This window comes from Adiantum capillus-veneris, chromosome 1 (assembly GCF_014529385.1).
Source record: "Adiantum capillus-veneris isolate H3 chromosome 1, ASM1452938v2, whole genome shotgun sequence".
Taxonomy (NCBI): domain Eukaryota; kingdom Viridiplantae; phylum Streptophyta; class Polypodiopsida; order Polypodiales; family Pteridaceae; genus Adiantum; species Adiantum capillus-veneris.
The window spans coordinates 149,617,829-149,632,466 of record NC_140931.1 but is presented as its reverse complement, the minus strand read 5'-3'; the positions used below and the strand labels follow the sequence as shown (position 1 = coordinate 149,632,466).

At 44.3% G+C, this 14,638-nt stretch overlaps 1 protein-coding gene across 3 annotated transcripts in view; it reads left to right on the top strand.

Moving 5' to 3' along the window:
- The window catches only part of POP1 (ribonuclease Ps), a 62,470-nt gene that overhangs the window by 22,706 nt on the left and 25,126 nt on the right, over nucleotides 1-14,638 (top strand). For all 3 annotated transcript variants that reach the window (XM_086521879.1, XM_086521870.1, XM_086521861.1), the window contains exons 2-9: nucleotides 5,080-5,176; nucleotides 12,176-12,283; nucleotides 12,450-12,650; nucleotides 12,742-12,863; nucleotides 13,012-13,536; nucleotides 13,619-13,727; nucleotides 13,796-14,343; nucleotides 14,479-14,565. In XM_086521879.1, the coding sequence (XP_086378005.1) occupies nucleotides 5,080-5,176; nucleotides 12,176-12,283; nucleotides 12,450-12,650; nucleotides 12,742-12,863; nucleotides 13,012-13,536; nucleotides 13,619-13,727; nucleotides 13,796-14,343; nucleotides 14,479-14,565 (1,797 nt within the window). The remainder of the gene's footprint in view (nucleotides 1-5,079; nucleotides 5,177-12,175; nucleotides 12,284-12,449; nucleotides 12,651-12,741; nucleotides 12,864-13,011; nucleotides 13,537-13,618; nucleotides 13,728-13,795; nucleotides 14,344-14,478; nucleotides 14,566-14,638) is intronic.

Here is a 14,638-nt window from a genome sequence, read left to right as displayed (position 1 = left end):
CTCTCTCTCTCTCTCTCTCTCAGAGTTCTGTTGTTATTGAAGTGCTAAAAGTCTGCTCAGTTTGTTCTTTTCTATTGGCACGTGGTGCCCCGCCTTGTGACATGACGTGCCAAGAGGCACGGGTCTATCATATAGAGAACCAATGAAGCAGATGGATAGGGCAATCCCAAATAGAGAGACAACAGTTGACGGAGAGGGAGGGAGGGTTACTGAGGAAGAAGTAGCGGTGGAAAACACAAGCCACGTCCACATAAGTACCTGTACCAATCCAATCCCCTGCATCTTCCTGAGGGCAAAAGAGCCTCGACGAGGGGAAGATCTGTAATGTCGGGAGTTTCGTCTGTTGTGCCAGAACCTATATCTGAGTCCACGTCTCAATGTCGAAGAAGGAGCAAAGTTGAAATGCGATCTGAAAACACGCTGTGTAAGCGCCACACCAGTTCGGGTAGGGGGTAAAGACCAGTGAATCAGGAAGGGAATCCGAGAAGTCACTGACGAGGCCAAGGTAAGGTGCTGTCCATGCCTAAAAACGCAGCAAAAAGAGGCTGAAAAACGCTGCTGTAAAGTTTAAACAGGGTATTCAGCAGCCACTCAATGTCAAAAGGCACTGGATGCCGGAGCTTGGGGCAAGAGGACGGGAGGGGCACTAAATAATCGGCTGAAAATCAGCAAAACAGTCCCAAATCTGAATGTGGAAGGTCCAACAGTCGGTACTTGACAACAATGGAGAACTCAAGGTGCCAAGGATGGTGTAGATCCGGCAGGGAAGAGGCCAATCGCTGATGGGTACAAAACTGAAACGCAAGGTGTGTGTGGCGAGTTGCGACCCCTCTACTGCAAAAACGCCATGCCAGCCAAAAAACGCAAGGCCAAAAAAACGCTAGCAGAGTAGAGGGTGGAGGAGGAGGTGCTAGAGAGAAGAGCAGTAGAATATCCCAAATCCACAAAAACACTGGCAGCCAGAAAACGCTGGTAGAAGGGGAGAGTATTCTAGGCGATGAACCTCTCTGAAAGGTCCTCCAGAGGAAGGGCAATGAAGGGAAAACGCTGAAGTTGAAGCAACACCACAAGAAGGGTAGATCTGAATGCTGAAAACGCTGCCCAGATAGGGAAAAACGCTAGAGATTCAAAAAACGCAGGTGGCTGAATGCAAACTCTTTGCGATGGAAACCTTCAGATGGTCCTCCTTGGTAATGGCGATGGTAGATCTAGCACCCTTGTGCTCTGATACCATGTCAGAGTGTGCAGCGGAAGGTGAGAGAGAGAAAGAGACTGGCATGAGAGAGAGAAGAGTCCATGAGAGGAAACAGATGGTTGCAGCCCAATAACTCCAGATGGCTACATGGTGTGAGACAATACAATGAGAAAGAGGATGCCCCCCCTCCTATATATAGGAGAATAGGGGCTGGTCGGGCAATAATCCTCAGTATAGCCCAATGACCTAAAAGTATGACCCTCCAATATAAATGGGGGAATATGTGATCAAAACAGGTCTAAAGTGGGAAATGTGCTAAACAACCCTAAGTGTGCCTGAGATCCCTGTCCAGCAGGTGTACGGGTGGCCAACTCACAACCGAGGGCCAATGCACGTGATGTGTGTGAAGCCTGTAGACAGTGTGCGAAGCATCTGGAGATGAAGAATCTAACAGTGGTGGAGTTCAATCGCGACACAACCGCATGCTCCAAGGACCTGGCAAGCTTTCAAGACAGTCTTTGCACGTAGTTACATGACTTCTCTCTTTGAAGTCCGGATTTTGGCAGAGTGGGGCAACTTGAAAATGCTTGCCACCAAAACCATGGACGACTATAACCAAAGGTTTCTCGATCTGTACCTTCCGGTGTCCTTCTTTAGGTTCGTTCCCTTGGAGGCCCAATGCGAGCGATACACCATTGGACTACCATCACCATTGCAGGAATATTGTCTCTCCAAGCAAGTCTTCACTATGCAAGAGCTTATGGACCATGCCGCAGTCGGCGACAAACTGATGAAGGGAAAGCTAGAGTTTACCACAGAAGATTCTCCGGCCACTAACCACAACTCTTGGCAACAATGAACAAATTCTCGAGAGTCTCGTGAAAATCAACCGCAAAGGCTTTGTTTGACGCCTCAACAATGAGACACCTTATTACAAGAAGGCCGATGTTTTGGATGCTTTTTTGCGGGAGGAGCGATGAGAGAGTCGTTGAACAGCTCATGGCCGAGACCTGGATGGTTATTTGTGGGGCAAGTGTTCATCGGCGACTTAATATTTCTATGTCTTGTAACATACATATGTGAGCATTTGTGTTGCATTGTGATGTGCCAACCATTGAATATTCCTTTTTGGATGAGATACTTCTGGGAAGTCAATGACCCAGGATATCAAGAGTTTCGATCTGGAATGAGACTCCTTATTGGATGAGATTCTTTTGGGAAGCCAACGACCGAGGAAATCAAGATCTCCGATTTGGATTGAGAAATTGATTGTCCCTCGGAATCACCCTTGAAATTTTTTGAGCTAACTTTAGTTGTTTTGCAGATATGCTGTAATTGCGAACAATTACTTTCTTTCAAGGAGGGTGGATGTCACAAATTGCTGACATGTCAAGCCATTAAAGAACAGAGCTGACTTGCAGATCCCGGCCGAGGGGCCTAAACCCTAAGTAAAGAAGTAGAAGCAGCAGAAGAAGTTTTACCAATTTGCAAAGTCTTGCTGAGTGGCATATTTTTAAAGAAGAGTTCCCACCAACTTATGGGACCCCGTTTGATGGGGCCCAAGTGACATAAAGGCATTAAAATAAGGAAGGACCAGCGCACAGACAACTGCTGATGACATGGCAGCAGATGTACGGAATTCCGCAATTCACGCTGACATGCTGACGTGGTAGGTAGTACAGAATTCCGCGTTTCATGTTGACATGCTGACGTGGCAAGCAGTACGGAATTCTGCCTTTCACGCTAACATGCTGTCATGGCAGGCAATACGAAATTCCACGTTTTACGTTGGCAGTGCCACATGGCACCTGTACGGATTTCAATGTTTTGCGGGCTGGCAACTTTTGCACACGGTGCTTTTGGGCCATTTGCTTTTGAGTTTAGTGCTTTTTATGTAACAGCTTTTGAGGCCAAGGGCCTTTATATAAGTTGCATAGGGCTCAGTCTCTGACACGCTTCAGTGAGAAGGTGCAGAGTGCCAGTACCGGCATTGTACCGAGTTCAAGTAATATAAAGAAATATTGAAAGGGGTGACAAGGTTTGGGGCCAATACTCTCTCGGGTGGAATTCCGCCACTCCGTGTTGCGTGTACTCTCTCTCTTTCAGTTTCAGGTGTTATTGAAGTGCCACGTGAACATACTTCATCGACTTTCGAAGCCAATTTTGCACCTATCCCTAGATAGGAGTGTCTAGAATCCTAGGAGGATTAGTATCGGCAATTTTGTGAGCTTGTTCGTAGGATCTGCATGTTAGGATGAGTCCATTAGATTAGGTTTTCCCATTGTTACACTACGGTGGGCATCTAGCATGACGTGCATGTAGTTTTAGGTTGGAGGAAATTGGAATCCAACGAGCCATTCCTCGATTCAATCCGGATTCCCGGGTGGGCAGATGTGTGACAGTTTTACCCAGAAACTTGGCTTGGACAAGCTCATTAATAAATCATTTTAATGTTTTATTTTTATAACTTTGTCTTCCAAACTTGCCCTACCTAAGTCTTAAAATGTTTATAATGAGTATCTTAGGCCCCTGCCAGACGCGAGCGTCAGACAGTGCTGTAAGACGCAGCTTTGGGCACATTCGTTGTCACATCGGGCGGACAATAATTAATAATTTAATTTCTCATCACGTATTCATCAAATGGGCATAGCCCAACTGGTACAGCGTCCGCTATAAATCAGCGACGTTCTCGGGTCAAATCCACTCAGTGCATTCCGCGTTGCTATTTTTGAGCGTATCTACCATGAAGAAAGGATGGGCGAGGGGTCTGCCCTGGTTGATTTCGCAGAGCAGCGGACACCCTCTTCCACGAAGAGCTTTTTGCCACCTCAATCTCACACATGTCAGGGCGGATTTGTGTGACACAGGCCTTACCCTATAAAGAGAGAGCCAATGTTTTGGATCAAAGGAGCCAGTGTGTCACAAAGTGTTGACGTGGCATGCACAACAGTAAGAGGAATGGCTGAGTGGACAAGAGAATTGAACCAACCAACTTAAAGAACTTTTGAGCACCGAGGGGCCAAACCCTAAAAATCCCAAATCTTGAAGTCTGAGATTGATTTCCGTAAAATGCTTCGACATGCTAACGTGGCAGTTCGTACGAACGATGATGTGGCAGTACTGTGCGGATTTTCTGTGTTTTGCGCTGAGGTTGCGACGAGGCAGGCTGTATGGATATTTGCAAATTACGCTGGCTGATTTTGGCTGATTTCAGCGCTAGCTTTTGGGAGCAGATGCTTTTGGGGATTAGTTCTTTTTTCACCTAGAATTTAGAAGTTACTGACTTGGCTGCTGACTTTAATCACCGACTTCTAGCGAGAACCCAGCAATAGTCGGAACTACACCAAGTACTTGCAAAGACACATTGGGTAAGACACACATGTGCTCACACACAATGCTTTGTGGCTAGAGGCCACAATGTGCATCTAGCAGTCTAGATTTATGCCCGATTGCATCCTATACAACCAATTGTGCAAAGAGGTTGTAAAGAAGTTTCCCTTTTTTTACTTTAAGTTAGCGGTTTCCTTTTGGGGGAAGTGCCATTTGGTGCCATTCCCTGAAGGAAAATGTTTACGCCTTCTTCACATGGATGCCACATTTCATGGTGTCTCCCTCCTTGAGACCTAGGCTTCCATAACTTAGATGCATGCGCCTTGTTGTTGAGGGCTTTTAACAGGTGTAATTAATCTCCTCACTCACACACACAGATTGAGAGATGCACAGCAACCCCCCTTCCCCCCCCCCCCCCCCCCCCCCCCCCCCCCCCCCCCCCCCCCCTCTCTCTCTCTCTCTCCCTCCCTCTCTCTCCCCACATGTAAATTTCATTTTCTTTCTTCCTTTTAAGATTGTGTAAAAGGCTTTTCATTGGTTGTATTATTCTGCAGGGGTCATGGGTCAAGGGCAGTCTTGAGGTGGTCAAAATCCAAAGCTCTTCTTCATGATTGCAGCTTTATGAATGCTATTCAGCTAATTGGCTCAGTGGTAATGCTAATTAAGATACCCATTTGAAGATTGTTTTTTGTGTAATGCCAAAAGAGAATTCACAAATTCTTCAAGTGCTAAACATTCTTTTGTGCTTGATAAGCAAAAAACAAACTTCCTTACGTTATGCCTACAAGTTTGTGCCAGGTAGGCTCTAGCAATATTCAAGTGGCAAATGCATTGCAATTTTTTGTGAGAAACGAAGGAAGATTCTTACCTCCATATCACTCCAGTAATGTTTTTGCACGTCTAAAGAACTTGCTTTTTGATTTTGTGTTGAGCAAGAAGCTTACTAACTGCATACATTTCATTAACTTACTCATGCTTTTGAACTTATGTGCACGTCAATGCACAATCAAGAACAAAATGTTTTCTCCTTTTCTACTTTTGTCAATCTATACTTACCCATGTCTTCAGTTTGAAAATATCACATACGTTTCTTATTTTCAGTTTTGAAACTAGGTTATCCGTGCTCCATTCAACTCGTCAGGATCTTTGAATTGCTCGTTCCTACTGTTTGCAAGACAAGTTGCAACTTATATTTTATGATGAAGCTCATACAAAACTCATTTGCTTCTTTTGGAAACCGTGAAAGGTGGACATAGCTATGCTTGGCAAGGGTAAACCTCTAACGCTTCAGCAGCTAGAAGGTGAATGCAAGCGTATGAAGGATAGTAAATGCATTACCCTCAACATGATGGAATTGTCCCATCTTTCTCCTAGTACAAAGTGGTGCAGTTTATTCTCCTGCTTGCTTCCTGGAGTGTCTGTATTTGATCAAGTTTGTGTTTCATAAAAACAAGAAAATATACCACCAGTCATGAAAACCAAGTGCAAAAGAACAAATACAATTATCAAGAGGGGGGATGGATGTGGGACTTGTGGAGCACAATTGTTGTGCATACTCACATCTAGGTTCCTATGTGTGTTGCTGCTTGCCTAGAAGATGCTGAGGTTTTGTTCCACTTGCTTGTAGGTGCAACCTCCCCCCTTCCACCCAAAAAGAAAAACCAACCCCCCACTCTCTCTCTCTCTCTCTCTCTCTCTCTCTCTCTCTCTCTCATTGTTATAGGGAATGGCCATTGTCAAGTCTCCGTTTCCCATTCCCAATATAGCTTCTTGTTTTGAGTCCTCGTTCTGTGTTTCAGACACGAGTATCCGAAACAGGGAATGACATTTCATACCGTTCCCCATTCCCCATTCCGGGTAACTACTCTCTCTCTCTCTCTCTCTCTCTCTCTCTCTCTCTCTTCCTTCTCCGTAGGATAGTTGATGGGTTTATCTCGCCCCCGAGGTATATGACACCCACCTATCTCATGGCATTAGATGTGTTATTGGTCAGCTATGCACCTCATCTCACCAGCTGGAGATAGAGACTGGCCGATACAGAGGTATACGCCGAGAGGAGAGATTAGGCCAGGTTTGCCAGAGAGGACCAAAGACAAAGGAGCATTACATCTACCACTGCACAACATACTATGAGATCCGCAGGCGTTTGCATTGCTTATTCAGAGAGAGCTTTGGCTCCTTCTCTTGCATCATGGATTACTATGATCAGAGGTGCCTAGGTCTCTTCTTGCTGGCAATCGGTAGACTGAGAGAGACTACCTCTAGGAGTAGAGGACCTACACATAGAAGATTCATAAGAGGCAGGTCACTACTTTTTACAAGACTACTCGAGATAGCCCACCACAGGTTACCCAGTCACATCCTCATATGGGCATGCTTCTTGGTTGAGCCATCCAGCTTGGCTGTTCACGGTGCCTGAGGATGCGAGGATCTTCACATCGTAGACGAGGTCTACATTAGAGGCTACACAACATAATGAGCAACATCAAGAGCCCCCCCCCCCCCCCCAAACCGCCGCCCCAAAGAGCTAACTATGGACATTGAGCCATGCTACATAGACTCATGAGAGTGTAATCACTTCTGGCGAGGGTTCGAACGGAAACACAGAGATGATTGCATCCTTACACTTCGCAACACTTTTAGTACTTCAAAACACTTGAATAGCTGAGAGAAGAGAGAGAGAGAGAGAGAGAGAGAGAGAGAGAGAGAGAGAGAGAGAGAGTGTGTATCCGAAACGACATGTTGGGTGAAACCGGCCCGTAGGGTGGTAAAACTTGGCTTTCACCTGAAACTTTACTTTAGACTTTAGGACACAGAGAAACTTTGCAAATAAAAACCTGTCGCTGGAATTAACACTTCAAAAGAACAGATTGCAGACGCAGACAACCTGTTGGCCCCAAAGACTGGTGCCCCTTTTGGTATTTCTTTATTCTATTCAAAGAGGGAATAAAACCTGCGATTTCCTACGAGCTGTCCCACGTAATCCGAGCTAAAAAGACCTGTTTAGGCCCGATATCGGCAGCATAAGTGTACGAGGAAACTTCACTGACAAAATCCCCAAGCATACTTTCCCGGCGCATACAGGCACTTTCCCAAACCTGGCGAGAATCTGCAGCACGCTGAATTCTCTGTTTTCTGCCCCAAAAATGCACCATATCGTATGTATAGCGATCCCCTCGCTTCCCCGGACCTCCTGGGGGTATTAGGGATCGATTAGGGCCATTGTGTCTTCTTCTTTGATAATCTTTGGGCCCTTCGGCCGGTCTCTGCAAAACTCAATCAAGTTAGTCTAAGAGCCGAAGGTCACACAGATGTCCCTAGCTCCATGTAGATGACTTCAGATGCAAAATACCACATAGAGAAAAGTGATCATGGCATAGAGGATTCCGGCTTTGACCAAGAGATTGGTATGGATGACCTCTCTAGGGAAAGTGAGTTTGGGGCGGGCCAAACGAACACATTGATCCGATGTGTCTATGACCTTGACGTAGAAACCCTAACCTTAAAACCCTCACATACCGCCTTCTAAAATCAAAGCAATCATCCTCGATTGTAGATACAAGAAAATGTTCACACGTCTAACATTCATGCAACTTAAAATCTCACAATTGATCATTTAATCATGCATTCTTGTGTCATGATGGCCATGGACATAAAAGAGAAAAGCTAGCTGTAGACACCTCGGGTGCGTTTGAAAATCTGTCTTATGGCCAGTTTCTTAGGCAACGCCTATGAAAGGTCATTGGATCTTTCTTGGATGTCGATCACACACCTAAGATCATAGTCTTAGCCAATGCCTATAAAAGGTCATTGGATCTTGCTTAGATGTCGTGCACACACCCAAGATCATAGTCTTAATCATAATCATAATCATAATCATAATCATTATTTATTATAAATTCATACAAATTTCATAGTTCTTTTCTTCAATTCTTGATTCCTAGCTTGCCGTTGCTTCTTGAGTAGCTCGCATACTGAAGTCCAACACAAGTCTTTGTTCCTGTGCTTCAAATGGATCGTTCATTCCTTTGCGTGATTCGGGCATGATATTTGTAGAACCAAGGCATGCCTAACAGAACATCACATCCTCCCCAAGTTCATAATGTAGAAGTTAACTAGATCTGCAAATGTCTGAACTTGAACCGGAAGAAATCCGATCAATGGTGTCGATGATGTGTAAGTCCCATTAGCCATTTGTGCTTCAATTTGCGTTCCCTTGGCATATTCCTCAATACCTAATCTTGCGGCTAATTGTGGGGAGATGAAATTTTACATGGAGCCAGGACATCTTGATCTTTAACTTTTCCCATACCTTTGCATGGTTCATTAGCTATGTCAATGCTAGGAACACATATCAAATCAAAAATCAATCCAATTGAGGGTCGGGGTTTCTTGTTTTTTGTGTTTTCATATGGAAGTGATCTTTTGTTATTGGGGTTTTCCGGACAATCCCAGGAAACTTGGCCGCGAAGGCCACATTTGTGATACCTTCCTTCTAATCGGTATTGTGCCATCTCTTCAGGGGTCAGCCATCAAGTAGAAGTGTTGGAGAGTGTACTAGTTCGTAGTTGTGGGGTATCTTGGGTGGAGGATCATGGGTTTCTCTTCTAGGAAGGAGCAATAATGTCAGTAAATACTAGTTCTTTCTTCAGAATGTGATAACCCACTCTTGCATGTGACATAAGTTGAGGCATATTTGAGACCACTTTCCCTATACAATAATCCTGCAATGGAAAAGGTAGGCCCACAATGTACTTCTCAATTTGTTCTCCAAAAGCAATGTCTCGGAAAGTGGAAACTGGTAGATAAGCACCCAAATTCTTTGGTTGTATGTTGGAAGAGTGTTTGCGGGATACATTTGAGGCCAGACCAGGCGGCACTTATGTCACTTCAAAGGTCTCATCTAAGAAGCTTGGGTAGAAAGAGTAATGGAAATTTTATAGAAGAATCCAAGTTGCTACTGACGTCGAACTGTTGTAGGAACTTGAGAGCGTTGTGAGAATCTTGGACATGTGAGATGGTGAAAAATTTGATTGTAGCCCCACCATCTTTAAATGGTTGTGGACCCGACCACCGTAGGTGTTGAGTAATAATAATGATGATGATGGTGCCCATCTGATTAAATCTTCCACCAGAGGTGCTGAGTAATAATAGTAATGATGATAGTGCCCATCTGATGAATGGGAGGGTGCGGTACGTGGTGGTGGGACATAGGGTGGAGGTGCGGAAGGCAACGGTAGTGATGCTTTGGAAGCCACATGCGGTAGTTCTCCTGAAGCATAAATGCCTCCCAGAAATTACAAGACATCTCCAGAGCTCTGTCGTGAAGAGGTAGGTGGGTGATTGCGGGAAGGGTCAGGAGGAAGAGAAGGGTAAATCTGAGAAGGTTGGGGAGGCATAGGAGGAAGAGAAGAGTAAATTTGAGAAGGTTGGGGAGGTTGGGGACACATTGGCTCCAAAGACTGGCCCCCCCTTTGGTATTTCTTTGCTATTTTACTTCGCAAAGTACAACTCCCGAGGGTCCTTCTCTTTGCGAGACTCTACGTCCAGATGCTCTGTGGAAGAGCGACCCTGTGAGCACTTATAAAGGTACAAAAGCAGAGCCCCAAAAAGCTTCAGCGGAAATCTGTACACTAGTGCCACATCATCAGTTAATGCAAATTGCAGAATTTCTGTACAGCTACCATGTTAGCATGTCAGTGCAAATCACGGGATTCCGTACAACTGCCACGTGTCATCTCTTTGCGCAAATTGTTTGTGTGTGGGTCCTTCTAGTAATTTAGGCCCCCTCGGTAGAACCTAATAAGTTGGTAATTCTTTTGTGTCTTCTTCTTTGATAATCTTTGGGCCCTTAGGCCGGTCCCAACAAAACTCAATCAAGTTAGTCTAAGACCCGAAGGTTACATCGATGTCCCTAGCTCCACGAAGATGACTTCAGATGCATAATACCACATAGAGAAAAGTGATCATGGCATAGAGGTTTCTGGCTTTGACCACATGGAATACCTTTCTAGATAAAGTGAGTCTGGGGCCAACCAAACGAACACATTTATCCCATGCGTCTATGACCTCGGCACAGAAACCCTAACCTTAAAACCCGTCACAAGAGAGTTCATGGGATGATCACCATTGTATACTTTCTCCATTGTACACCTCATTTGCTCTCATGTGATTGTACCCCTCCCCATATGTTTTGAGATGATGTATCATGTGATGCTGTTGCTGATGATGATGATGATGTAGGGTAGGCTTACATATCTACCCACTCCAGGTACCCTCACTTATTTTTACTTTGGGAAAATTACCAAAATACCCCTCTAATTTGAGGAAATTCCCAAAATACCCCTCAAATTTCAAAAATTCCCAAAATGCCCTTCAAATTCCCAAAATACCCCTGGTTGTGAGACTAAATTTCTCGAAAAATAAATTTTTCTGTAGGTCTTCACAAGAAGAGTGATTGTCTATCGTACAAGATGCTAAAACTATACAATTTGAGTTGGTTACGCAGGCTTTGGAGATGAATTGCTTCATTATTTTTAGACATAATTGCCTTTTTTGCGATGGTAACTGGTGACAAATTACATGCTGAGCACTCAAAAACAGATCTCAATTGTCAAAAACGAATGAAGATTAGAAAATCTTGAACATTCCAACCAAAATAGATACAAGGGTATTTTGGGAATTTTTGAAATTTGAGGGGTATTTTGGGAATTTCCTCAAATTAGAGGGGTATTTTGGTAATTTTCCCTTTTACTTTTATGTTCTCAAGACATCGTGTTAGAGTTACACATGGATATAAATTTTTGGTCTCATAGGTCATTTTGGCCTTATGAAGACGTTAACTTAACATTTCATCTCTTTCTCTCTCTCTCTCTCTCCCTCCCTCCAAATAGTGGGGCTTGTTACCCTTTGCATTACATAAAATCGACCAAAGGTCCATATACAAGAGATATTGGGAAAACCCTGAAAGATAGACAATGAGGTCGTCGGGAAAAATACTCCATACAACCACAGATACATTGATTCTTATCCTTGGATCATGAAGTGGTGAAGAAGCTGTATCTGGCTGTAGATAGCCTACACAAATCTGCCATAAGCTCTCTCTGCCTCCAGTGGTGTAGCAAAACCATAAAGACCAATGCTAGCTTTCGAAGTATCCGTTGTGAAGAACCCTCCTGTAGCAGCTTATAAAAGCCAAGGGACCGTAAAACCCCTGTGCTGTATTCCAAAATCATTTGCATTCCTTCGACCATCTCTGGATGCGGTTCCCCGAAATCCTCGGCACAACCAAACTGTAAGAGAGGAAGGAAGGACCCATTTGTCCTCCATCACAAAAGCCAAGGGAAGGTACCAAGATGAACATTCTCTGACCAAACCAACTTCCCCAAACAAAGGATAAACAGTGCACACGCCTGTTGTTCTTTAAAATAGACTTCTAGAAAGCTTAATGTAATCAGATCTTTTGTAACCATGCTGAGAAGCATTTCTTGTAGGGTCTTAGGGATCTAGCCAATCTCATTCTAATTCACTCGGATTGCCCTGTCCCATCCTAGGGAGGTGAGGTGTTTCATTGAAGTTGATTGATTCTAGTACCTTCAAACTTATGCAACACAAATATTTGTGCCTTTTATTCACCTTGTCTTCATGCAGGAAAAGATTTGCGAAGTTTTGCGGCCTGTGCTCGAGTTGCCTCAAGGGATGGACTCATACTTATCTGGAGCGGGAAGTTTCTCAGGGGAATACTTCACCACAGCAATTGTGTGTGTATTTTTGCAGTACCTACGAAATATTTCTAAGTCCCATGTGTTCTCTCTCTCTCTCTCTCTCTCTCTCTCTCTCTCTCTCTCTCTCTCTCTCTCTCTCTCTCTCTCTCTCTCTCTCTCTCTCTCTCTCTCTCTCTTCTTACATATGTATGATTTGACAGTTAGGTCATGTTGGTCATGCTTCTCCTGGCATAATATGCCCAGCTATCATGATGTGGAAACCAACGATGCCAGAGATTAGTTCTTCCACTTGTACAGCCGAAAAGGTTGAAAGCTTGCAAGAAAGGAATCTCTGGTTGTGGGTTCATGCCGCTGCTTTTGAGGAGGCTTATCAGGTGCTGAAGGATATTTGCTTCCAAGTGGTATGGAGGCTTGATTCTCAATCTCAAGCAGGCTTAGAATTTTCATACCTTCTTGAGTGTGCCTGTTGTGATGGTAATATTGTCTGGACAGAACAAGCACATGAAAGAGGAGAGAGTTGAGTGTGTTTCGAGAAAAGGAGATTTAGGTCGTTTGGACCTCATAGGTGAAGGAGCTTTTGCAGTTTTACAGAAGGTTCTCTTCCCTATTTGCAGGTGAGAGTAATGCCTCTGCAATTGAAATCAGGGTTGATACGTTTCTCCTTTATGGAAGTTCTTAATGGATTACTAGTGGAGTGGCTTGCATCATCATCCCTTTTCTTTCAATGGATATGGTTTGTTTTAATCTATACTATCTTGTCAGGGATTCTCAAGGGAAATGTATAAAGCTCGAGCAGCTCACTGATGTACTTAACTCAAAGCAAATCAATGGAAAGGCAGTTGTGCATTTAGAGGTCTCTGATCCTCGGCTCAAAGAGAATGAGCGTTCTTTGGCTCTAGACCCTGTCTGCATTTCTCCTGTTGCTGTTTTTAATGATAGAGGTAGCAAAGCAGAGAACTTCAGGGTAGAAGGTAACAAGATTGCTGAGACTGATGTGGAGTATGAACAAGAAAACCTCAACACATATACTGGAGAGGGGACACACTACAAAAAAAAAGTTGATGCTTTATGGGCATGTGGGCCTAACTCTGCCAAGCCGGAGTTCGAGCAACCTATGAGGGAAAAGTTCTTCAGCAGGATGCGGCACGCTAATAGATTGGATTCTTTTGGATTGACAGAAATAGCCAAAAATAACAACGCGTTAGAGAGGAGAAAAAATCTCTCCCGGCGCTTCGCCTGTCCAGTAATACTATTGAAGCATGAACATGAGGAGGCATCAGCGTGTTGGTAAGTCAGACTTTAAAGGAAACATTTTCTGAGGCTGGAGATGATTGTCTGGATGTAATCTGGGTATATCCTTTGTATGCAGTTGGTCACTTATCCTACCTATAAACTGGATTTCGGCATTTTGGGTGCCTCTTGTATTTGCAGGAGGCCATGTGATTGGCACACGAGAAAGACACTGGCTTTACACCAATGTATATGAAAGCATTCTTGCAATTGTTCTAATTGTTGAGCAGGACTGATGACTCTGCATTTGTCACAGGCTGGATCTCCTACATTCCCAGATGATTTTCCTGACTGCAAGGCATACGCAGATACAAAAGCTGATAAATCTTTACAAGCTGCTCAAGTTTTGTGTAAAAGACTTAATGAGATGGGGCCACGGATGCCTGAGCAAATCCATGCATGTGTTCAAGAAGATGCGGTTCAAGTTCCGCTTGTGCATTCCCCATCCATGTCTTGTCCACGAGATGAAGATAAGACACAGTGTGTTGCAGGGCCTGAGTATAGCTGCTTCGTAGCCCGAACTGCAGAGCAGCTGGTATCTTACCTGCAAATGACCCAGCAAACTGGCCTGCTCCTATTTCCGGCTCGAACGCACACAGCGACAAAGTTCAGAGGACTAGGCAGTCGCCTTCATGAGGGCACAGTAGTATGGCGTCCGAAGCTTCAAAATCTTCCGACTATTCAGTGTTCTCAAGCTGTCTGTGTACTGAGAGTGTGTTTACGGCCATTCTGTAGAGGAGTTGTGAAGCTTGGTGCCAAGGTGTATGTTCCTACTTCAGAGGACTATTTGGTGTGGTGTTGCAAGTAAGCCTTGCTTCAACTCTTTGGTTAAAGCAGAAACTTTGATCATACGTGTTCGTCAGGAGTGATGATGTTCTATTGAGTAGTCACGGACAGCTACATTCAAACAGTTTAAGCTAATTGATATTAAATTTTCAGAAGAAATGCAAGTGAAACATCGGTATCAGGAGAGCGTAGCTCAGAGAAAGCCCTTGGATATGTAACATCAATGGCCCCTCGTGGGAGGTATGTAGCTATATCAAACGTTGTCGATTTAATTTATCTGTAATCGCGAACCAAAGGACCGATAGTCCTCTCT